A 16844-nucleotide genomic window follows, 5' to 3' on the forward strand; every position below is an offset into this window, starting at 1 on the left:
ATCACTGCCAAACGAGCCTTTGCAGCCCTGAAGCCTGGAGCTGCTGCTTCATTCTTAGAAACATAGGTTCTTGATGGCATTCGGAGCAGATCCCTCAAGCTGGACCTACTGATATGATAACCTCTTAGTGCAGCTCCTGCCTGACAACATGTGATGTCAGAGCGATGGTGGTGTGTGATTGGTGGAGACGGGGGAGGGGGACTGGGTCAGAGTTCACAGCTGCTCCTTCTCTTTCACTTTCACTGGTGTCACTGGTCCTGTCAGACTGCGTCTGCACCTGGAGGTGCTGACAGATACTGTACACTATTAACCCAGACCAATAAATCCATTTTCTTAATGAACTGCAGAGATGTTGTTTATTTAAATTAATATCTCCGGAGTTCATCAAGTGCACTGTACTGTACTCTCTCACGTCAGCAGCACTGATGTTTAATGATTTACAGAAATGTTTTGGTAACTTCTTTCATTGTGCTGTAGCTTCTGTCTATCAAGGCCACCTGGATTATCCATTATCTCAGTCTAAGATCTCTTACGAAACCTGTCCATTTAGTCCAAGAAGGCCAGCGCTGAGCACACGCCTGTGACTGGTTTGGCAGTATAACGACCTGAACTGGTGGCCACTGCTCCATCTTGTCCATCTGCTGGACAACCCTGTTCCAGGAACTGCCTTTCCTCTTTCCATGAGTGAGAACGTCAGGCGAGATTTGAATTTTCCTTCTTATCACTGTGCCTCAAGTGTGATCTTTATTACAGTGGTTAAGGGTTGTAGAAATCGAAAGCAGATCTTTATTGTATGCAAACAGGAGCACAGTACAGAATACGGTTCTGAATGGAGCTCAGACTCAATACAGTAGTGTTTCCCTTTTTCTACAGTGAGAGTCACACTAATTAAGTCACTAGAGAAAGCCAGTAAACCATTAATTTTGGATTTACAATGATGCAGAGAGTATTACTAAACCATAAAACCAATAGAAAATAGGACAGGAAGGACAGTTTAAACTTATTGATCATCTTAAAATCATGAAAGTAGAATTGGCCTTATTAAACATTTGCTGTAGGTGCTCTCAAATCGTTACATCTTGAACTATTAATGTTTTTTTCTGAACAGATCTTTAAGCTTCTCCCAGCTAATTTTCAGGGCTTCGGTGAAGCTGAAGTTGTACTGTGCGTTTTCAGCCTCCTCCCTGATCTTCTTCAGGTCTTCCTGGTGTTTCTTCTTGAGCTCCTCTGTTCTCTCCTGGTGGATTCTCTCCAGCTCAGCCCTCATGGCCTTCTGCTTCATGCTCATCAGCTCCTGCTTCTGTTGTGTCTCCAGGATCTGCAGCTCTTGCCTGTGTTCCAGGGTGAGTTTCCTCTTCAGTTCCTCCTCCTTCTCCCCGATCTTCCTCTCGGCCTCCTCGTACATCTCCTGGGTGTAGTAGTCGCCCCCGTTGGCCGCCACCATGCGGTCGATCATGGTCAGCAGCTCCTTCACCTGGGTGCGATTCTTCATGTCTTTGTTGTTGAAGACGTGGTACCTGCTGCCACACTTCCGGATCACCTCCTGGAGGTCTGGATGGGAATTCTCCATGTAGTCATCAATGGTTTCACCCTTCAGCTCGTCCCCCCTGGTGAAGAGGACGATGGTGTAATAATTGGCCCTTTCTCCAAAGAGCTCCTGCAGGGCCTCCACAGCGTTCTTCTCCTCCTCGGTGAAGCGGCCCAGCTGGATGACCAGCAGGAAGGCGTGGGGTCCCGGGCAGGAGACCTGGACACACCTCACGATCTCAGGAATTATATCTTCATCGGGGACGTCAGTGTCAAAGAGGCCTGGAGTGTCGATCACAGCGACACGTCTCCCGTCGATCTCTGTGGACTGTTTCATACAGCACTTTGTCACCGATTTGGCCTTGAGGGCAGATTTAAACCCCTTCCTGCCCAGAATGGTGTTTTTCGGACGGCGCTCTTCCCCACTCCTGTTTTCCCAATGAGGACGATCCGCCTCTCCTGCAGCTGGTCTGAAAAGGAAAGAATTGCTTTTGAAATGGCACTCCTGAGTCAATTTCAGGTTTTCTACAGGAAGTAGAGAATCACTGGCATAAATCAGATGAAGCTACGTTCCCTTTCAGGCTCTAGAGGACGTCAACAGCATTAGGGAATGTGTGGCACAGGAGGAGGCAGGAATAGGACCAGGCATAGACTGAGAAGATCACTCAGTTACAGGTTCGCTTGTGAAAAGTGTAAAAGAATTGTCTGATTTCCTGAAATAGCAATTGTCCTGACCTCTTTATTGGTGTTAAGTTGTGATGAATTCCAGCTTTGGTCCAAAAGAAAGGGAAAATAAAGTTTATATTTGGATTAGATTAGACAGGATTGATTGATTAGATTAGACATTTATTCCTATAACATGTATTTATCTTCTGTGGTTCTATGGTTCATTTTGCACACCCTGTAAAGATAAACAGGACAGATGACCAATGTGGACAAATGAATCCTTGGTTCAATCTGGTCATCAAAAATAGAACAAGTAGTGCCAGTATTTTACTGTTCTTTTCTTTTCTGTTTAATAGGCATTTTGCACACAAGTACGAGGCTAATTAATGATTAATGTTAAAGAATTAAAATCCTTCTTCTCCAAGCCAGCAGGCTCTACAGCCGACTACGGAGTCTTAAGGATCTGTAATCAAACTAACTGCGATCAAAAAGCCACTCACCTGCCTGAGGAGCTACTCCTGCGCGGATGACAGATCTTTTATGAGGCGCTTCTGGGTGTGTCTTCCTGATGATCCGCCCACAGCTGCAGAGAGCTCCTTAAGTCTGCTAGCAGGAGCACTTTACTTCTTACTGCTGCTGCCAGAGAGAGTCGAAGAGCCTCCTGCCTCAACCTCAACCTCACAGGAACGCACCATGGCTCTCGGTGAGTCTAACACGGAGAGAGATGACACACAGCGCATAGATGCACACTGACAGACACTGTTTCAGAGCAGAGTGGTTTTTTAGACGATTATACCTCTTCTCAAAATGACAAATGTTTCATATCGTTGATGTTATTATACTCAGCAAACTGCCACACCTACCAATTAATAATCTGATTTGTCTCTTTGCTTTTCTGCTCTCTGAGAAAGACAGCAAGCATGTCTGTTAGAATAAGGGGACATGTGGTCATGCAATAGGCTTGGTCCATTGCACCAACATGAACAGAGATAAGAGATGAAACGTTCTGACGTTAAGCAGCAGGGTGAGGCAAGAATTGCAGCCACAGTGCGACAGTTCGGAGTCCATGTTAATGAAACACGCTGTAACTGTTGGGACATCTGGCTGCCTTTTCACCGGCGGGGGATCGATACCTCCGGTCGAGGCACAGAGCCGGTGCATAGTCACCCCGAGTTGTGTTCCTTCAGCCCGGAAGAAACAATAAATGGCAAGAGTACACGGGAGTGTAGAGATTTCTCTAGAGTAGGAAAAGGCTTCTGCACCCTTTCAGCTGGTACCCTGGCTCTGAGGCGAACCCAGGGCGTTCGAGTTCCAATGTAATATAGGGCTTCTCACGATGAATTAGCTAGTGAAGGGACAGTTAGAGGGCCCCCTAGTGGTGCGCAGGGGAATCCCTTCCCACTGCCACAATGGAGAATTAGCGATAAGTGAAGCTGAACTGTGATAACGACTTGAGACAGCAGTGCAATCAGTGATATTCCTGAATTAATGACTAATTACTCTTCTCCTTAGAAACTCTCCACTCGCGAGCATGCTAACACACATACCTGTTCAGTTTTGCAAAGGGGTAAAGTTGCAATCCTTCTCCACACAGAGAACAAATACGGACTGAGATGAATCCACAGTGTGTTATTGGACACTGCACTTCCAGACAGCTACACACTTCCCGAAATAAGGTGCCCTCGGCCACAATCTGGGGACAAATACAGCTCTTGACCTTCCCCTGTATGTAAGAGACTAATAGACACTCTGTATTCGCAATTTGTAAAAAGACATCATTTTGATGTTCTGAATTCGGTACAAGTCTACAAAAATGTACAATGCCTGTATTCTGAATGTGTTTCGATGATGCAGTCTGTTCACTCTTTCTTCTCATAACTGGATCAGTCAGTGGGACATCTGGAGGTGCTGCTGGGCAGGAGAAGCACAGCACATTAGCTCAGCAGCTCTGAGCTGCGCAGAGCTCTAGGGATCTGTATGTGGGAGAGGGACGGACTCGCAGGCTTCCTTGACACACTTCTGCTCTCTGATCCACCAGTCCATTCACCCATTTCTCCCAGTTCAGGGTCGCAGGGCAGCTGGAACCTATCCCAGCAAGCAATGGACACAAGACGGGGTTCATCCTGGACAGGACACCAGTCCATCACAGGTCAGACACACACACCCTCAAACACCCTGGACAGGACATCAGTCCATCACAGGACACACACACACACACACCCTGGACAGGACACCAGTCCATCACAGGACACACACTCACACACACCCTGGACAGGACACCAGTCCATCAGAGGACACACACACACACACACCCTGGACAGAACACCAGTCCATCACAGGACACACACTCACACACCCTGGACAGAACGCCAGTCCATCACAGGACACACACACACCCTGGACAGGACACCAGTCCATCACAGGACACACACACACACACTCACACACCCTGGACAGGACACCAGTCCATCACAGGGAACACACACACTCAGACACCCTGGACAGGACACCAGTCCATCACAGGACACACACACACCCAATAACACACACACACCCTGGACAGGACACCAATCCATCACAGGACACACACACACACACACACACACACACACACACACACACACACACGCATTCAGACACCCTGGACAGGACACCAGTCCATCACAGGACACACTCAAACTCACACACACCCTGGACAGGACAGCACTCCATCACAGGACACACACACACACTCACACACCCTGGACAGGACACCAGTCCATCACAAGACACACACACACTCACACACCCTGGGCAGGACACCAGTCCATCACAGGTCAGACACACAGTCACACACCCTGGACAGGACACCAGTCCATCACAGGACACACACACACTCACACACACCCTGGACAGGACACACTCACACACCCTGGACAGGACACCAGTCCATCACAGGACACACACACACTCACACACACACCCTGGACAGGACACCAGTCCATCACAGGACACACAAAGAAACATACACGCTGGACAGGACACCAGTCCATCAAAGGACACACACACAATCACACACACACCCTGGACAGGACACCAGTCCATCACAGGACACACACACACTCACACACACACACCCTAGACAGGACACCAGTCCATCACAGGACACACACACAGTCACACACCCTGGACAGGACACCAGTCCATCACAGGACACACAGACACACTCACACCAGGGCTGGTGTTCCCAGAAGCCCATTAACCCACCGCATGTCTGTGGACTGTGGGAGGAAACCCTCACAAACACAGGGAGAACATGCAGACTCCTCACAGACAGCACCCCAGGAATTAAACCCAGGGCCCCAGTGCTGCCAGGCAGCAGTGCTGACTACTGACTCCCTAACCCTAACTCTAGGGTCACTTGTCTTTATAATGCCTCTCGGTTTGTAAGACTGGAGGTAGTGTGACTTCCTGAAATGATTTGGATTACAGAACATTTGGTCTCGTGCAGTGTTTTGTGAGAGAAACACGTCTCTTTAGGAAACAGGAAGGTAATGTTGAGTGTTGTGTTGTGTATGTGTTGTGAGCACCGGATGTCACAACAGGACATGTGGAGAAGACTCAGATGACAAATACATGAGCCAGCGTGTCTCTGGAGAGGTGCAGGTGTGACTGTAAGATTCGTCACTGCTGGAGTTGTCTCTTCCATTGGAAGTCCTTGTCTGTACCTTCCTGTGGAAGTCCTGCAGCACAGTGAACTGTCATGTCCTTGTCCCACAGCAGGTCCAGCCCAGGGGCAAACTGCAGCTCTGACGCTGGTGCTGCTGGGCAGGAGAGGCTCAGGGAAGAGCTCAGCAGGAAACACCATCCTGGGAAGAAAGGAGTTTAAAACCTCCCTCTCCTCCCGGGCTGTGACCACTGAGTGTCAGAGAGCAGAGACGCAGATCCACGGGAGACGAGTGGCTGTGATCGACACTTCAGACTTCTTCGACCAAGCCTGTCCTGACCCCGGGGCTCAGATCCAGCGCTGTCGGGATCTGTCTGCCCCAGGAGCTCATGTCTTCCTTCTGGTGCTCCAGCTGGGCCAATTCTCCCAGGGAGAGAAGAAGATCCTGACACAGATACAGCAGAAGTTCAGCCCGGGAGTCACACGGCACATCGTGATCCTGTTCACCCATGGCGATGAGCTGGAAGGGGAGACAGAAGAGGAGTTCCTGAAGAATTCCCAGAAGGACCTCCGAGAGCTGATCAGGGAGTGTGGGGACAGGTACCAGGTCTTCAACAACAAGAGAGCCAGCGCAGGTCACCCACAGGTGCCTCAGCTGCTGCAGAAGATCAACAGGCTGGTGGAGCAGAACAGAGGAGAGTTGTACCCCCTGACAGCCCTTGACAGGGGGGAGAGTGAGTCCCAGGCAGAGGTAATGGAGCTGGGAATGACGCAGGAAGACATCAGGAAGCAGGCGGAGGAGCTGCAGCGCTGGAACAGGCAGAAGACATCAGACTCCAGCTCCGGAGGTAAGTCAGCATGTTTCAGAACGCGTCTTCAACAAGCGCCGCTCTGAGCACACTCAGCTGTTTCTGTCTTGCCTGTAATTCACCAGTGGCTCTCTGGTCAACTGGTTTTCCCAAGCCACCTGCTCACGGCTCCTAAACATTCAGCGAGACACAGGTGTGTCAGGGAACACGCATCTGCCTCTCCACCCGTCTGCTGCTACACAGCATTGTTTTCACTCCTCCTCTTCCTCTGTCCCAGTGACGGAGAGAAGGATGTCACTGGTGTTCACCGATGTCCATAAACTGGGTAAATCTGACATTGCGCACACCACAGCACATTGGCTCAGCAGCTCTGAGCTGCGCAGAGCTCTAGGGATCTGTATGTGGGAGAGGGACGGACTCGCAGGCTTCCTTAACACACTTCTGCTCTCTGATCCACCAGTCCATTCACCCATTTCTCCCAGTTCAGGGTCACAGGGCAGCTGGAACCTATCCCAGCAAGCAATGGACACAAGACGGGGTTCATCCTGGACAGGACACCAGTCCATCACAGGTCAGACACACACACACACTCACACACCCTGGACAGGACATCAGTCCATCACAGGACACACACACACACTCACACACCCTGGACAGGACACCAGTCCATCACAGGACACACACACTCACACACCCTGGACAGGACACCAGTCCATCACAGGACACACACACACACCCTGGACAGGACACACACACACTCACACACACACCCTGGACAGGACACCAGCCCATCACAGGACACACACACTCACACACCCTGGACAGGACACCAGTCCATCACAGGACACACACACACTCACACAGACACCCTGGACAGGACACCAGTCCATCACAGGACACACACACACTCACACACACACACCCTGGACAGAACACCAGTCCATCACAGGACACACACACAGTCACACACCCTGGACAGGACACCAGTCCATCACAGGACACACAGACACACTCACACCAGGGCTGGTGTTCCCAGAAGCCCATTAACCCACAACATGTCTGTGGACTGTGGGAGGAAACCCTCACAAACACGAGGAGAACATGCAGACTCCACACAGACAGCACCCCAGGAATTGAACCCAGGGCCCCAGTGCTGCCAGGCAGCAGTGCTGACTACTGACTCCCTAACCCTAACTCTAGGGTCACTTGTCTTTTTAATGCCTCTCGGTTTGTAAGACTGGAGGTAGTGTGACTTCCTGAAATGATATGGATTATAGACATTTGGACTAGTGCAGTATTTTCTGAGAGAAACACGTCTCTTAAGGAAACAGGAAGGTAATGTTGAGTGTTGTGTTGTGTATGTGTTGTGAGCACTAGATGGCACAACAGGACACGTAGAGAAGACTCAGATGACAAATGCATGAGCCAGCGTGTCTCTGGAGAGGTGCAGGTGTGACTGTAAGATTCGTCACTGCTGGAGTTGTCTCTTCCATTGGAAGTCCTTGCCTGTACCTTCCTGTGGAAGTCCTGCAGCACAGTGAACTGTCATGTCCTTGTCCCACAGCAGGTCCAGCCCAGGGGCAAACTGCAGCTCTGACGCTGGTGCTGCTGGGCAGGAGAGGCTCAGGGAAGAGCTCAGCAGGAAACACCATCCTGGGAAGAAAGGAGTTTAAAACCTCCCTCACCTCCCGGGCTGTGAGCACTGAGTGTCAGAGAGCAGAGACGCAGATCCACGGGAGACGAGTGGCTGTGATCGACACTCCAGACTTCTTCGACCAAGCCTGTCCTGACCCCGGGGCTCAGATCCAGCGCTGTCTGGATCCGTCTGCCCCAGGAGCTCACGTCTTCCTCCTGGTGCTCCAGCTGGGCCAATTGTCTGATGGAGAGAAGGAGATGGTCAGTAAGATACAGAAGGAACTTGGCTCAGGATCACTCATCATGGTCCTGTTCACCCACGGGGACGAGCTGAGAAATCAGACCATTCAGCAGTTTCTCCTGAACTCTGACCCTGATCTGAGGGAGCTGGTCAGGCAGTGTGGGGGCGGGTTTCACCTCTTCGACAACACAGTTGAAGGAGATTACTCTCAGGTGACCAGCCTGCTGGAGAAGATCGACATCATGTCGGCAGTGTATTGAGAAGACCAGTTCTCTCATGAGAAGCTCCTCAGAACCATTAATCAAGTTAAGGCAGACCAAAAGGTCAGTGGTCACGTACGCTGTAATATAATGTAGAAACATACAAGCGCAGCTGTTATACATGATCTAAAGGCCTATAGAGGAACAGTAAATAACTCACCTTTACCACCATGAAGCTGGTAAAAACCAAACCAAAGCAGGTGCAACAGAGACATACAGGACTTTAAGATCATAAAATACAATAAAAAAGTCAGTTCTAAATGTAAGGCTGTGTAATAAAAGTAGTGAAGGATTTTGAATGATTTACAGAATATGAACATTCTTGTCTGCATTCTGAACTTTCTTTTGGTTCCCTATTTGATTGCTTGTAAATCGAGTGCTATAATTTCAGAAGGTGTAATATTATATCTGATATCAGCTGGATACAGGCCCAGTTCTTATAGTTATCTGACAAACTATCACAGGGAATCATCAACTTTGCATGACTGTAACATAAAGGAATAAAGGTGAAACACTGGTCCCGATGTGTCTGTGTGTGTGTGTGTGTCCTGTGATGGACTGGTGTCCTGTCCAGGGTGTGTGTCTGTGTGTGTGTGTCCTGTGATGGACTGGTGTCCTGTCCAGGGTGTGTGAGTGTGTGTGTGTCCTGTGATGGACTGGTGTCCTGTCCAGGGTGTGTGTCTGTGTGTGTGTGTCCTGTGAGGGGCTGGTGTCCTGTCCAGGGTGTGTGTGAGTGTGAGTGTGTGTGTGTGTGTCCTGTGATGGACTGGTGTCCTGTCAAGGGTTTGTGAGTGTGTGTGTGTCCTGTGATGTACTGGTGTCCTGTCCAGGGTGTGTGTGTGTGAGTGTGTGTGTGTGTCCTGTGATGGACTGGTGTCCTGTCCAGGGTGTGTGTGTGTGAGTGTGTGTGTGTGTCCTGTGATGGACTGGTGTCCTGTCCAGGGTGTGTGTGTGTGAGTGTGTGTGTGTGTCCTGTGATGGACTGGTGTCCAGTCCAGGGTGTGTGTGTGTCCTGTCCAGGGTGTGTGAGTGTGTGTGTGTAGTCCAGGGTGTGTGTCCTGTGATGGACTGGTCTCCTGTCCAGGGCGTGTGTGTGTCCTGTCCAGGGTGTGTGTGTGTGTGTGTGTGTGTGTGAGCAGTAACGTAACGTTTGTCCGATCAAGAAAGCCGTCAGCCTGATCCAAAGTCAGCAGGCTTTGCAAGACGAAAGACACAGGTAAGGGGTGTGTTTCCAAATTCCTGTTTTTTTAAATTGTTTTTATTTAAACATCAAAACGGGTACAAAAACAGGCCCTTCGCAGCCAGAGGAATTCACAATTGTAAAAGCTGAAAATGAAACTTTTGACATGTTTCCAGTGTGTCTCTCGCCTTTTGATTCTGTACATTTGGAATAGAATTTAAATAAAAAAGGAATTACAGTTTAAAAGCGATCATAGAGGGAGCAGTCTTAGACCACTTACTTTTTTAGTATTTTTCCAGCAGTAATGAACAGGATAGTTATAAAAACAGATCCTTTACCAAATGTCACTTCAGTACCGCCGGGGGTCCGGTTGTGTGAAGGTGATGTTTTAAGGTTCAGGCGAATGAGTTTCCACACCGTTGAGTGCCGACATGTTCATGAAGTGGCAGAAAAGAAACTGGTCAGACTCTTCTGAGCGGTGTGTTCAAACGCTGACGGACGCCTGTGACGATATCTAACCACCTGCGCGTGATGGTGATGGTTATATGATTTTATCAGACTGTTCATTTCTTCTTCTTAGCGGTTTCCCTACAGTCATTCAAACGCAGAAGCCGCGCCGATAGGGTTTTAGTCAGTCAGTGTCTGTGGTTTTAAAGAGCAGGAGTCAGGACTCTGGACGTCACAGGTTCAAACCCAGGTGCTGTACATGTGGACATGAAGGTGTGGGTGAAATAAAGGGTTAATCTGGGTGCTGCTGGCACAGCACTGTGGACGGATCAGGCTCTCGAAGATGACTTCCCTTCACAGATAATGGGAGGCCGTGATGTAGATCTCACTGGGCTGGCTGCGTCAGAACTGACCTGACGAAGGTGTCGTGAGGAACACGGGTTTCTTGAGAGCCCGACCCCAGAGACCACCCCCGGTTCTGTCCACAGCCGGCGTGACGGGATGACTGGGGACGTCTGTCTTCACTGAGCAGCGGTACAGACACCCCAGTGCCGCCGCTGGTTCCCAGGCTCTGTCTCTCAGTGGGTAGGACCGGGAGTGTTTGGGGGTGCACCAGGAAGAGTACGGGAGTCTCTGGAAGAAACACGTCTGTGCAGGAAGTGTCAGTGGAAAGGGGAGAAGGGATTTTCTGAACCGCAGTTTGTGTTCGGAACACTAGGTGGCACTGCAGGACCTGTGACTGTAGGGAGAGTTCAAATGACTCCCGCGCAGAGTCATCCTCGCCCCCCCAGGTCTTCTCCAAGCACGCCTGGCATCCGAGCCCTGGAGGAAACTGGCGCAGAGCCCACGTCGTTCCGCCTCCTCCGGTCTGGAATGTGACTGGGCGAGTCCGAGGGGAAACACGGCTTCGGGTGCGAAGGAGCCGGCCGTAGACGAAGAATGACACCTGAACCGGGCGCCGCTGTTCACAGTCATCGCTGACGACCGCGTCGGAATGGTGGGATTTTCCCCGAATGAACAGTGAGGACAGGGATACCGACTCGGATTCAGGAGCTGTTGTTTTACTATCTGCTCTCACAGTGCAACCAAGACCAACAGATACAGGCTGAAACGACAGGGCAGCGTACAGAAACACATCACAGGAGGCCCGACTGTACGCAATGGGGGGTGGGGGTGTGGAACAAGCTGCACGTCAAGACCCGTCACCCCCCGTGGACCTCCTGCCCATTCACACGAGATGTGCCATGTGGTTATTACCTCGAATGACCTGGGGAGGCATTTTATAAATGATTAACTTTTGCTTCAGAGAGGTGCTCTTCCTCCTCTTGACAGCTGAAAGTTCCACACCAGCCCTCCATCAACGCCCCCCGGTGTCAGACTGACGCACACGACAGCGCCCTGTGCCCTCAGCGTGCTGGCCCTGGGCTGGTCTCGACGTGGTGTGCGCTGTGCTCCAAACACGTGGGGACTTCACCGGACTTGCTGTTGTCCACACTCGGGACCACCATCTTGCGCGAGACGCCATAACTCTGTTTCTGTGAGAATACTTTGCTCCTGTCCTCTATGTCCCCACTCTGGACCTCCATCTTGCGTGAGACGTCATAACTCTGTTTCTGTGAGAATACTTTGCTCCAGTCCTCTATGTCCACACTCTGGACCTCCATCTTGCGCGAGACGTCATAACTCTGTTTCTGTGAGAATACTTTGCTCCCGTCCTCTATGTCCCCTCTCTGGACCTCAATCTTGCGCGAGACGTCATAACTCTGTTTCTGTGAGAATACTTTGCTCCCGTCCTCTATGTCCCCACTCTGGACCTCCATCTTGTTCGAGACGTCATAACTCTGTTTTTGTGAGAATACTTTGCTCCTGTCCTCTATGTCCCCACTCTGGACCTCGATCTTGCGCGAGACGTCGTAACTCTGTTTCTGTGAGAATACTTTGCTCCCGTCCTCTATGTCCCCACTCTGGACCTCGATCTTGCGCGAGACGTCATAACTCTGTTTCTGTGAGAATACTTTGCTCCAGTCCTCTATGTCCCCACTCTGGACCTCCATCTTGTTCGAGACGTCATAACTCTGTTTCTGTGAGAATACTTTGCTCCCGTCCTCTATGTCCCCACTCTGGACCTCCATCTTGTTCGAGACGTCATAACTCTGTTTCTGTGCGAATACTTTGCTCCCGTCCTCTATGTCCCCACTCTGGACCTCCATCTTGCGCGAGACGTCATAACTCTGTTTCTGTGGGAATACTTTGCTCCCGTCCTCTATGTCCCCACTCTGGACCTCCATCTTGCGCGAGACGTCGTAACTCTGTTTCTGTGAGAATACTTTGCTCCTGTCCTCTATGTCCCCACTCGGGACCACCATCTTGCGCGAGACGTCATAACTCTGTTTATGTGAGAATATTTTGCTCCTGTCCTCTATGCCCCCACTCTGGACCTCCATCTTGCGCGAGACGTCATAACTCTGTTTCTGTGAGAATACTTTGCTCCTGTCCTCTATGTCCCCACTCGGGACCACCATCTTGCGCGAGACGTCATAACTCTGTTTCTGTGAGAATACTTTGCTCCTGTCCTCTATGTCCCCACTCGGGACCACCATCTTGCGCGAGACGTCATAACTCTGTTTCTGTGAGAATATTTTGCTCCTGTCCTCTATGTCCCCTCTCTGGACCTCCATCTTGCGCGAGACGTCATAACTCTGTTTCTGTGAGAATACTTTGCTCCTGTCCTCTATGTCCCCACTCGGGACCACCATCTTGCGCGAGACGTCATAACTCTGTTTATGTGAGAATATTTTGCTCCTGTCCTCTATGCCCCCACTCTGGACCTCCATCTTGCGCGAGACGTCATAACTCTGTTTCTGTGCGAATACTTTGCTCCCATCCTCTATGTCCCCACTCTGGACCTCCATCTTGCGCGAGACGTCATAACTCTGTTTCTGTGAGAATACTTTGCTCCCGTCCTCTATGTCCCCACTCTGGACCTCCATCTTGCGCGAGACGTCGTAACTCTGTTTCTGTGCGAATACTTTGCTCCCGTCCTCTATGTCCCCACTCTGGACCTCCATCTTGCGCGAGACGCCATAACTCTGTTTCTGTGAGAATACTTTGCTCCTGTCCTCTATGTCCCCACTCTGGACCTCCATCTTGCGCGAGACATCATAACTCTGTTTCTGTGCGAATACTTTGCTCCTGTCCTCTATGCCCCCACTCTGGACCTCCATCTTGCGCGAGACGTCATAACTCTGTTTCTGTGAGAATACTTTGCTCCTGTCCTCTATGTCCCCACTCTGGACCTCCATCTTGCGCGATATGTCGTAACTCTGTTTCCGCCTTGTCAGGTGGTGACGGGACCTTGGAGATACTTTACTGAAACCCAGCACCCGGTCCTTGATCGATTTGTTCTTGTCTTTCTGTTGCTCCTCTGTGCCTCTGCCTCCGTGCCCCCTGGCGTAGTGACCCCCTCTGTTCTCCTGCACCACCCCGTCAACCGTGTCCAGCAGCAGGGTCACCTGCCGGCGGTCGCTGGCGTCTCTGTTGTTGAAGAGGTGGTACCTGTTCCCACAATGCTCCAGCAGCGCCCTGAGCTCGGGCTGGGCGCCCCGCAGGAAGTCCTCGAGGCCGACCCCCTCCAGGTCGTCCCCGTGGGTGAACAGGACCACCGTGTGCGGCCTGGCTCCGGGTCCGAACGCCTGCTCCACCTGCTCCAGGATCTTCCTCTCGCCCTGGGTGAAGCGCCCCAGCTGCAGCACCAGCAGGAAGGCGTGGGGGCCCGGGTCCGAGAGGGCCAGGCAGGCCCGGGCGTGAGCGCCGGGGTCGGCCCCGCCGCTGGCGAAGAGGTCCGGCGTGTCGACCACCGACACGCGCCTCCCTCTGGACTCGGTGTGAGCCGCCTGGCAGCGCTGCGTCACTGGAGCGGAGCTGAGCACCGACCGGAACTCCTCCCGGCCCAGGAGGGTGTTCCCTGCCGAGCTCTTGCCTGACCCACTGCGGCCCAGCAGAACCAGCCTCAGGTCGTCCGGGGACGGAGAGATATCTGCACCTGGGGATAGGAAACACAGAAATCTGTCCCTCTTAACCAAGCCAGTGACCAGGCGGGCTGCGAATACAGAGCAGAAGGGACCAGAGGACAACGGGAGGAGAGGAAACAAAAACTCCTCAGTGAGGAGAAGAAAACCTCTGGGGGTCCGAGGTCAACTGGGCGCCCCAACCCCTCTGGGCATGCTCACATGATAATAATTTTAAAAAAAAGGAATAAATGAATAAGGGTATTCATCCATCCATTCATCCATCCATCATGTCATCTGTGTGTCAGTACTCCATCCAGATCGCTGTACACCAGCAAAATCCTCCTCACACTGCCTGTTGTTGTTGTTCTGCACACTGCCTGTTGTTGTTCTGCACACTACTTGTTGTTGTTGTTTTGCACACTGCCTGTTGTTGTTGTTTTCGCACACTGCCTGTTGTTGTTGTTTTTGCACACTGCCTGTTGTTGTTGTTCTGCACACTGCCTGTTGTTGTTGTTTTCGCACACTGCCTGTTGTTGTTGTTTTTGCACACTGCCTGTTGTTGTTCTGCACACTGCCTGTTGTTGTTGTTCTGCACACTGCCTGTTGTTGTTGTTTTCGCACACTGCCTGTTGTTGTTGTTTTTGCACACTGCCTGTTGTTGTTGTTCTGCACACTGCCTGTTGTTGTTGTTTTCGCACACTGCCTGTTGTTGTTGTTTTTGCACACTGCCTGTTGTTGTTCTGCACACTGCCTGTTGTTGTTGTTCTGCACACTGCCTGTTGTTGTTTTGCACACTGCCTGTAGTTGTTCTGCACACTGCCTGTTGTTGTTGTTCTGCACACTGCCTGTTGTTGTTTTGCACACTGCCTGTTGTTGTATTGCACACTGCCTGTTGTTGTTGTTTTTGCACACTGCCTGTTGTTGTTGTTTTGCACACTGCCTGTTGTTGTTTTGCACACTGCCTGCTGTTGTTCTGCACACTGCCTGTTGTTGTTTTTGCACACTGCCTGTAGTTGTTCTGCACACTGCCTGTTGTTGTTGTTTTCGCACACTGCCTGTTGTTGTTGTTTTGCACACTGCCTGTTGTTGTTTTGCACACTGCCTGCTGTTGTTCTGCACACTGCCTGTTGTTGTTTTTGCACACTGCCTGTAGTTGTTCTGCACACTGCCTGTTGTTGTTGTTCTGCACACTGCCTGTTGTTGTTTTGCACACTGCCTGTTGTTGTATTGCACACTGCCTGTTGTTGTTGTTTTTGCACACTGCCTGTTGTTGTTCTGCACACTGCCTGTTGTTGTTGTTCTGCACACTGCCTGTTGTTGTTTTGCACACTGCCTGTTGTTGTATTGCACACTGCCTGTTGTTGTTGTTTTTGCACACTGCCTGTAGTTGTTCTGCACACTGCCTGTTGTTGTTGTTTTTGCACACTGCCTGTTGTTGTTCTGCACACTGCCTGTTGTCTCTCTCTTTCTTTTCTTATACAATTGTACTGTTGTTGTCTTTTTGTCCTGCTTATCGTCCGAGAGCTGGCTCAATAGCATTTCGTCACACCGTCTACCTGTGTGTGAGTAGAATGACAACGAACTTGAACTCAACGATAGCTGTATCGGACTCCGAGAGCGCCCAGGGGACGTGGGAATCCGGACTCCCCCCCCTGCTGATTATCGGGTTAGTGCAGACGGAGCCGGACAGCAGGAAGAACAGAGCCCTGCCCAGACAGGCCTTGAACAGGGGTGGAAGGGTTTTCCTGTCTGGTCGTGAAACCACGGCAACCGAGAAAGGGGGGCGTGTCCTGCTGCCATGGGAACCCTTCCCTCGCCGTTTCGACACAGCGATCAGCACGCACACCCGCCCGGATTCCCCGCATGCCACAGCCGACAGGCCCCCGGGGGAGGATCTGATCCTGAAGGAATGCCGAAACGAACTCACTCAGAGTCGCCTTTTCAGCCCCAGACCGGATCGGGGGGGCTTAACCGGGCGGCTTTTGGCGCAGATCGAAAGAAGGTGCCCCCTCCCCCGATCTTCCTAACATGGGCCTCAAATGACAACACAGGCCCGAGACAACAGGGAAGGCACAAATCACGATGTGACACCACAGACAGGAGGAGCTGTCCGCCCCTGCGTCGGTGCCCGTATTCATCGCGGCGAGCAACACTTACGGTCTCGGGACCCTTTCCCGCCGCGGCTGCTCATTGCTGCCAGGGAGTCGCGCTCGGAGAGCTGGTTGTCTTCGCCGGGGAAACACGCAGACGCTTCTCTGCGGAACAGGCTGGGGACAGACTCTGGCCGGGCCGAGGGAGGAGGAGGAGGAGGAGCCTGGGGGCTCTCGGAGCCGGGCGGGGAGACTCCTCCCACTCGGGGGAGGGGCTTGCGGAGTCACAGAGCTGAGGTGAGAGACTCCTCCCACTAGGGGGAGGGGCCTGCA

At 51.5% G+C, this 16844-nt stretch overlaps 1 protein-coding gene across 1 annotated transcript in view; it reads right to left on the bottom strand.

Moving 5' to 3' along the window:
• Nucleotides 1-905: 905 nt before the first annotated feature.
• LOC148662387 (uncharacterized) overlaps nt 906-16844 on the bottom strand; it is a 32307-nt gene continuing 16368 nt past the window's right edge. Inside the window, 10 exon segments of the mRNA XM_088633004.1 lie at nt 906-1933; nt 1936-2015; nt 5901-5993; nt 6170-6359; nt 6444-6649; nt 8161-8253; nt 8334-8524; nt 10825-11044; nt 11886-14453; nt 16579-16786. Coding sequence (XP_088489130.1) covers nt 1088-1933; nt 1936-2015; nt 5901-5993; nt 6170-6359; nt 6444-6649; nt 8161-8253; nt 8334-8524; nt 10825-11044; nt 11886-14453; nt 16579-16786 — 4695 coding nt within the window. The 3' untranslated portion in view covers nt 906-1087.

This window comes from Lepisosteus platostomus, chromosome 5 (genome assembly GCF_059453375.1).
Source record: "Lepisosteus platostomus isolate fLepPlt1 chromosome 5, fLepPlt1.hap1, whole genome shotgun sequence".
NCBI lineage: Eukaryota > Metazoa > Chordata > Actinopteri > Semionotiformes > Lepisosteidae > Lepisosteus > Lepisosteus platostomus.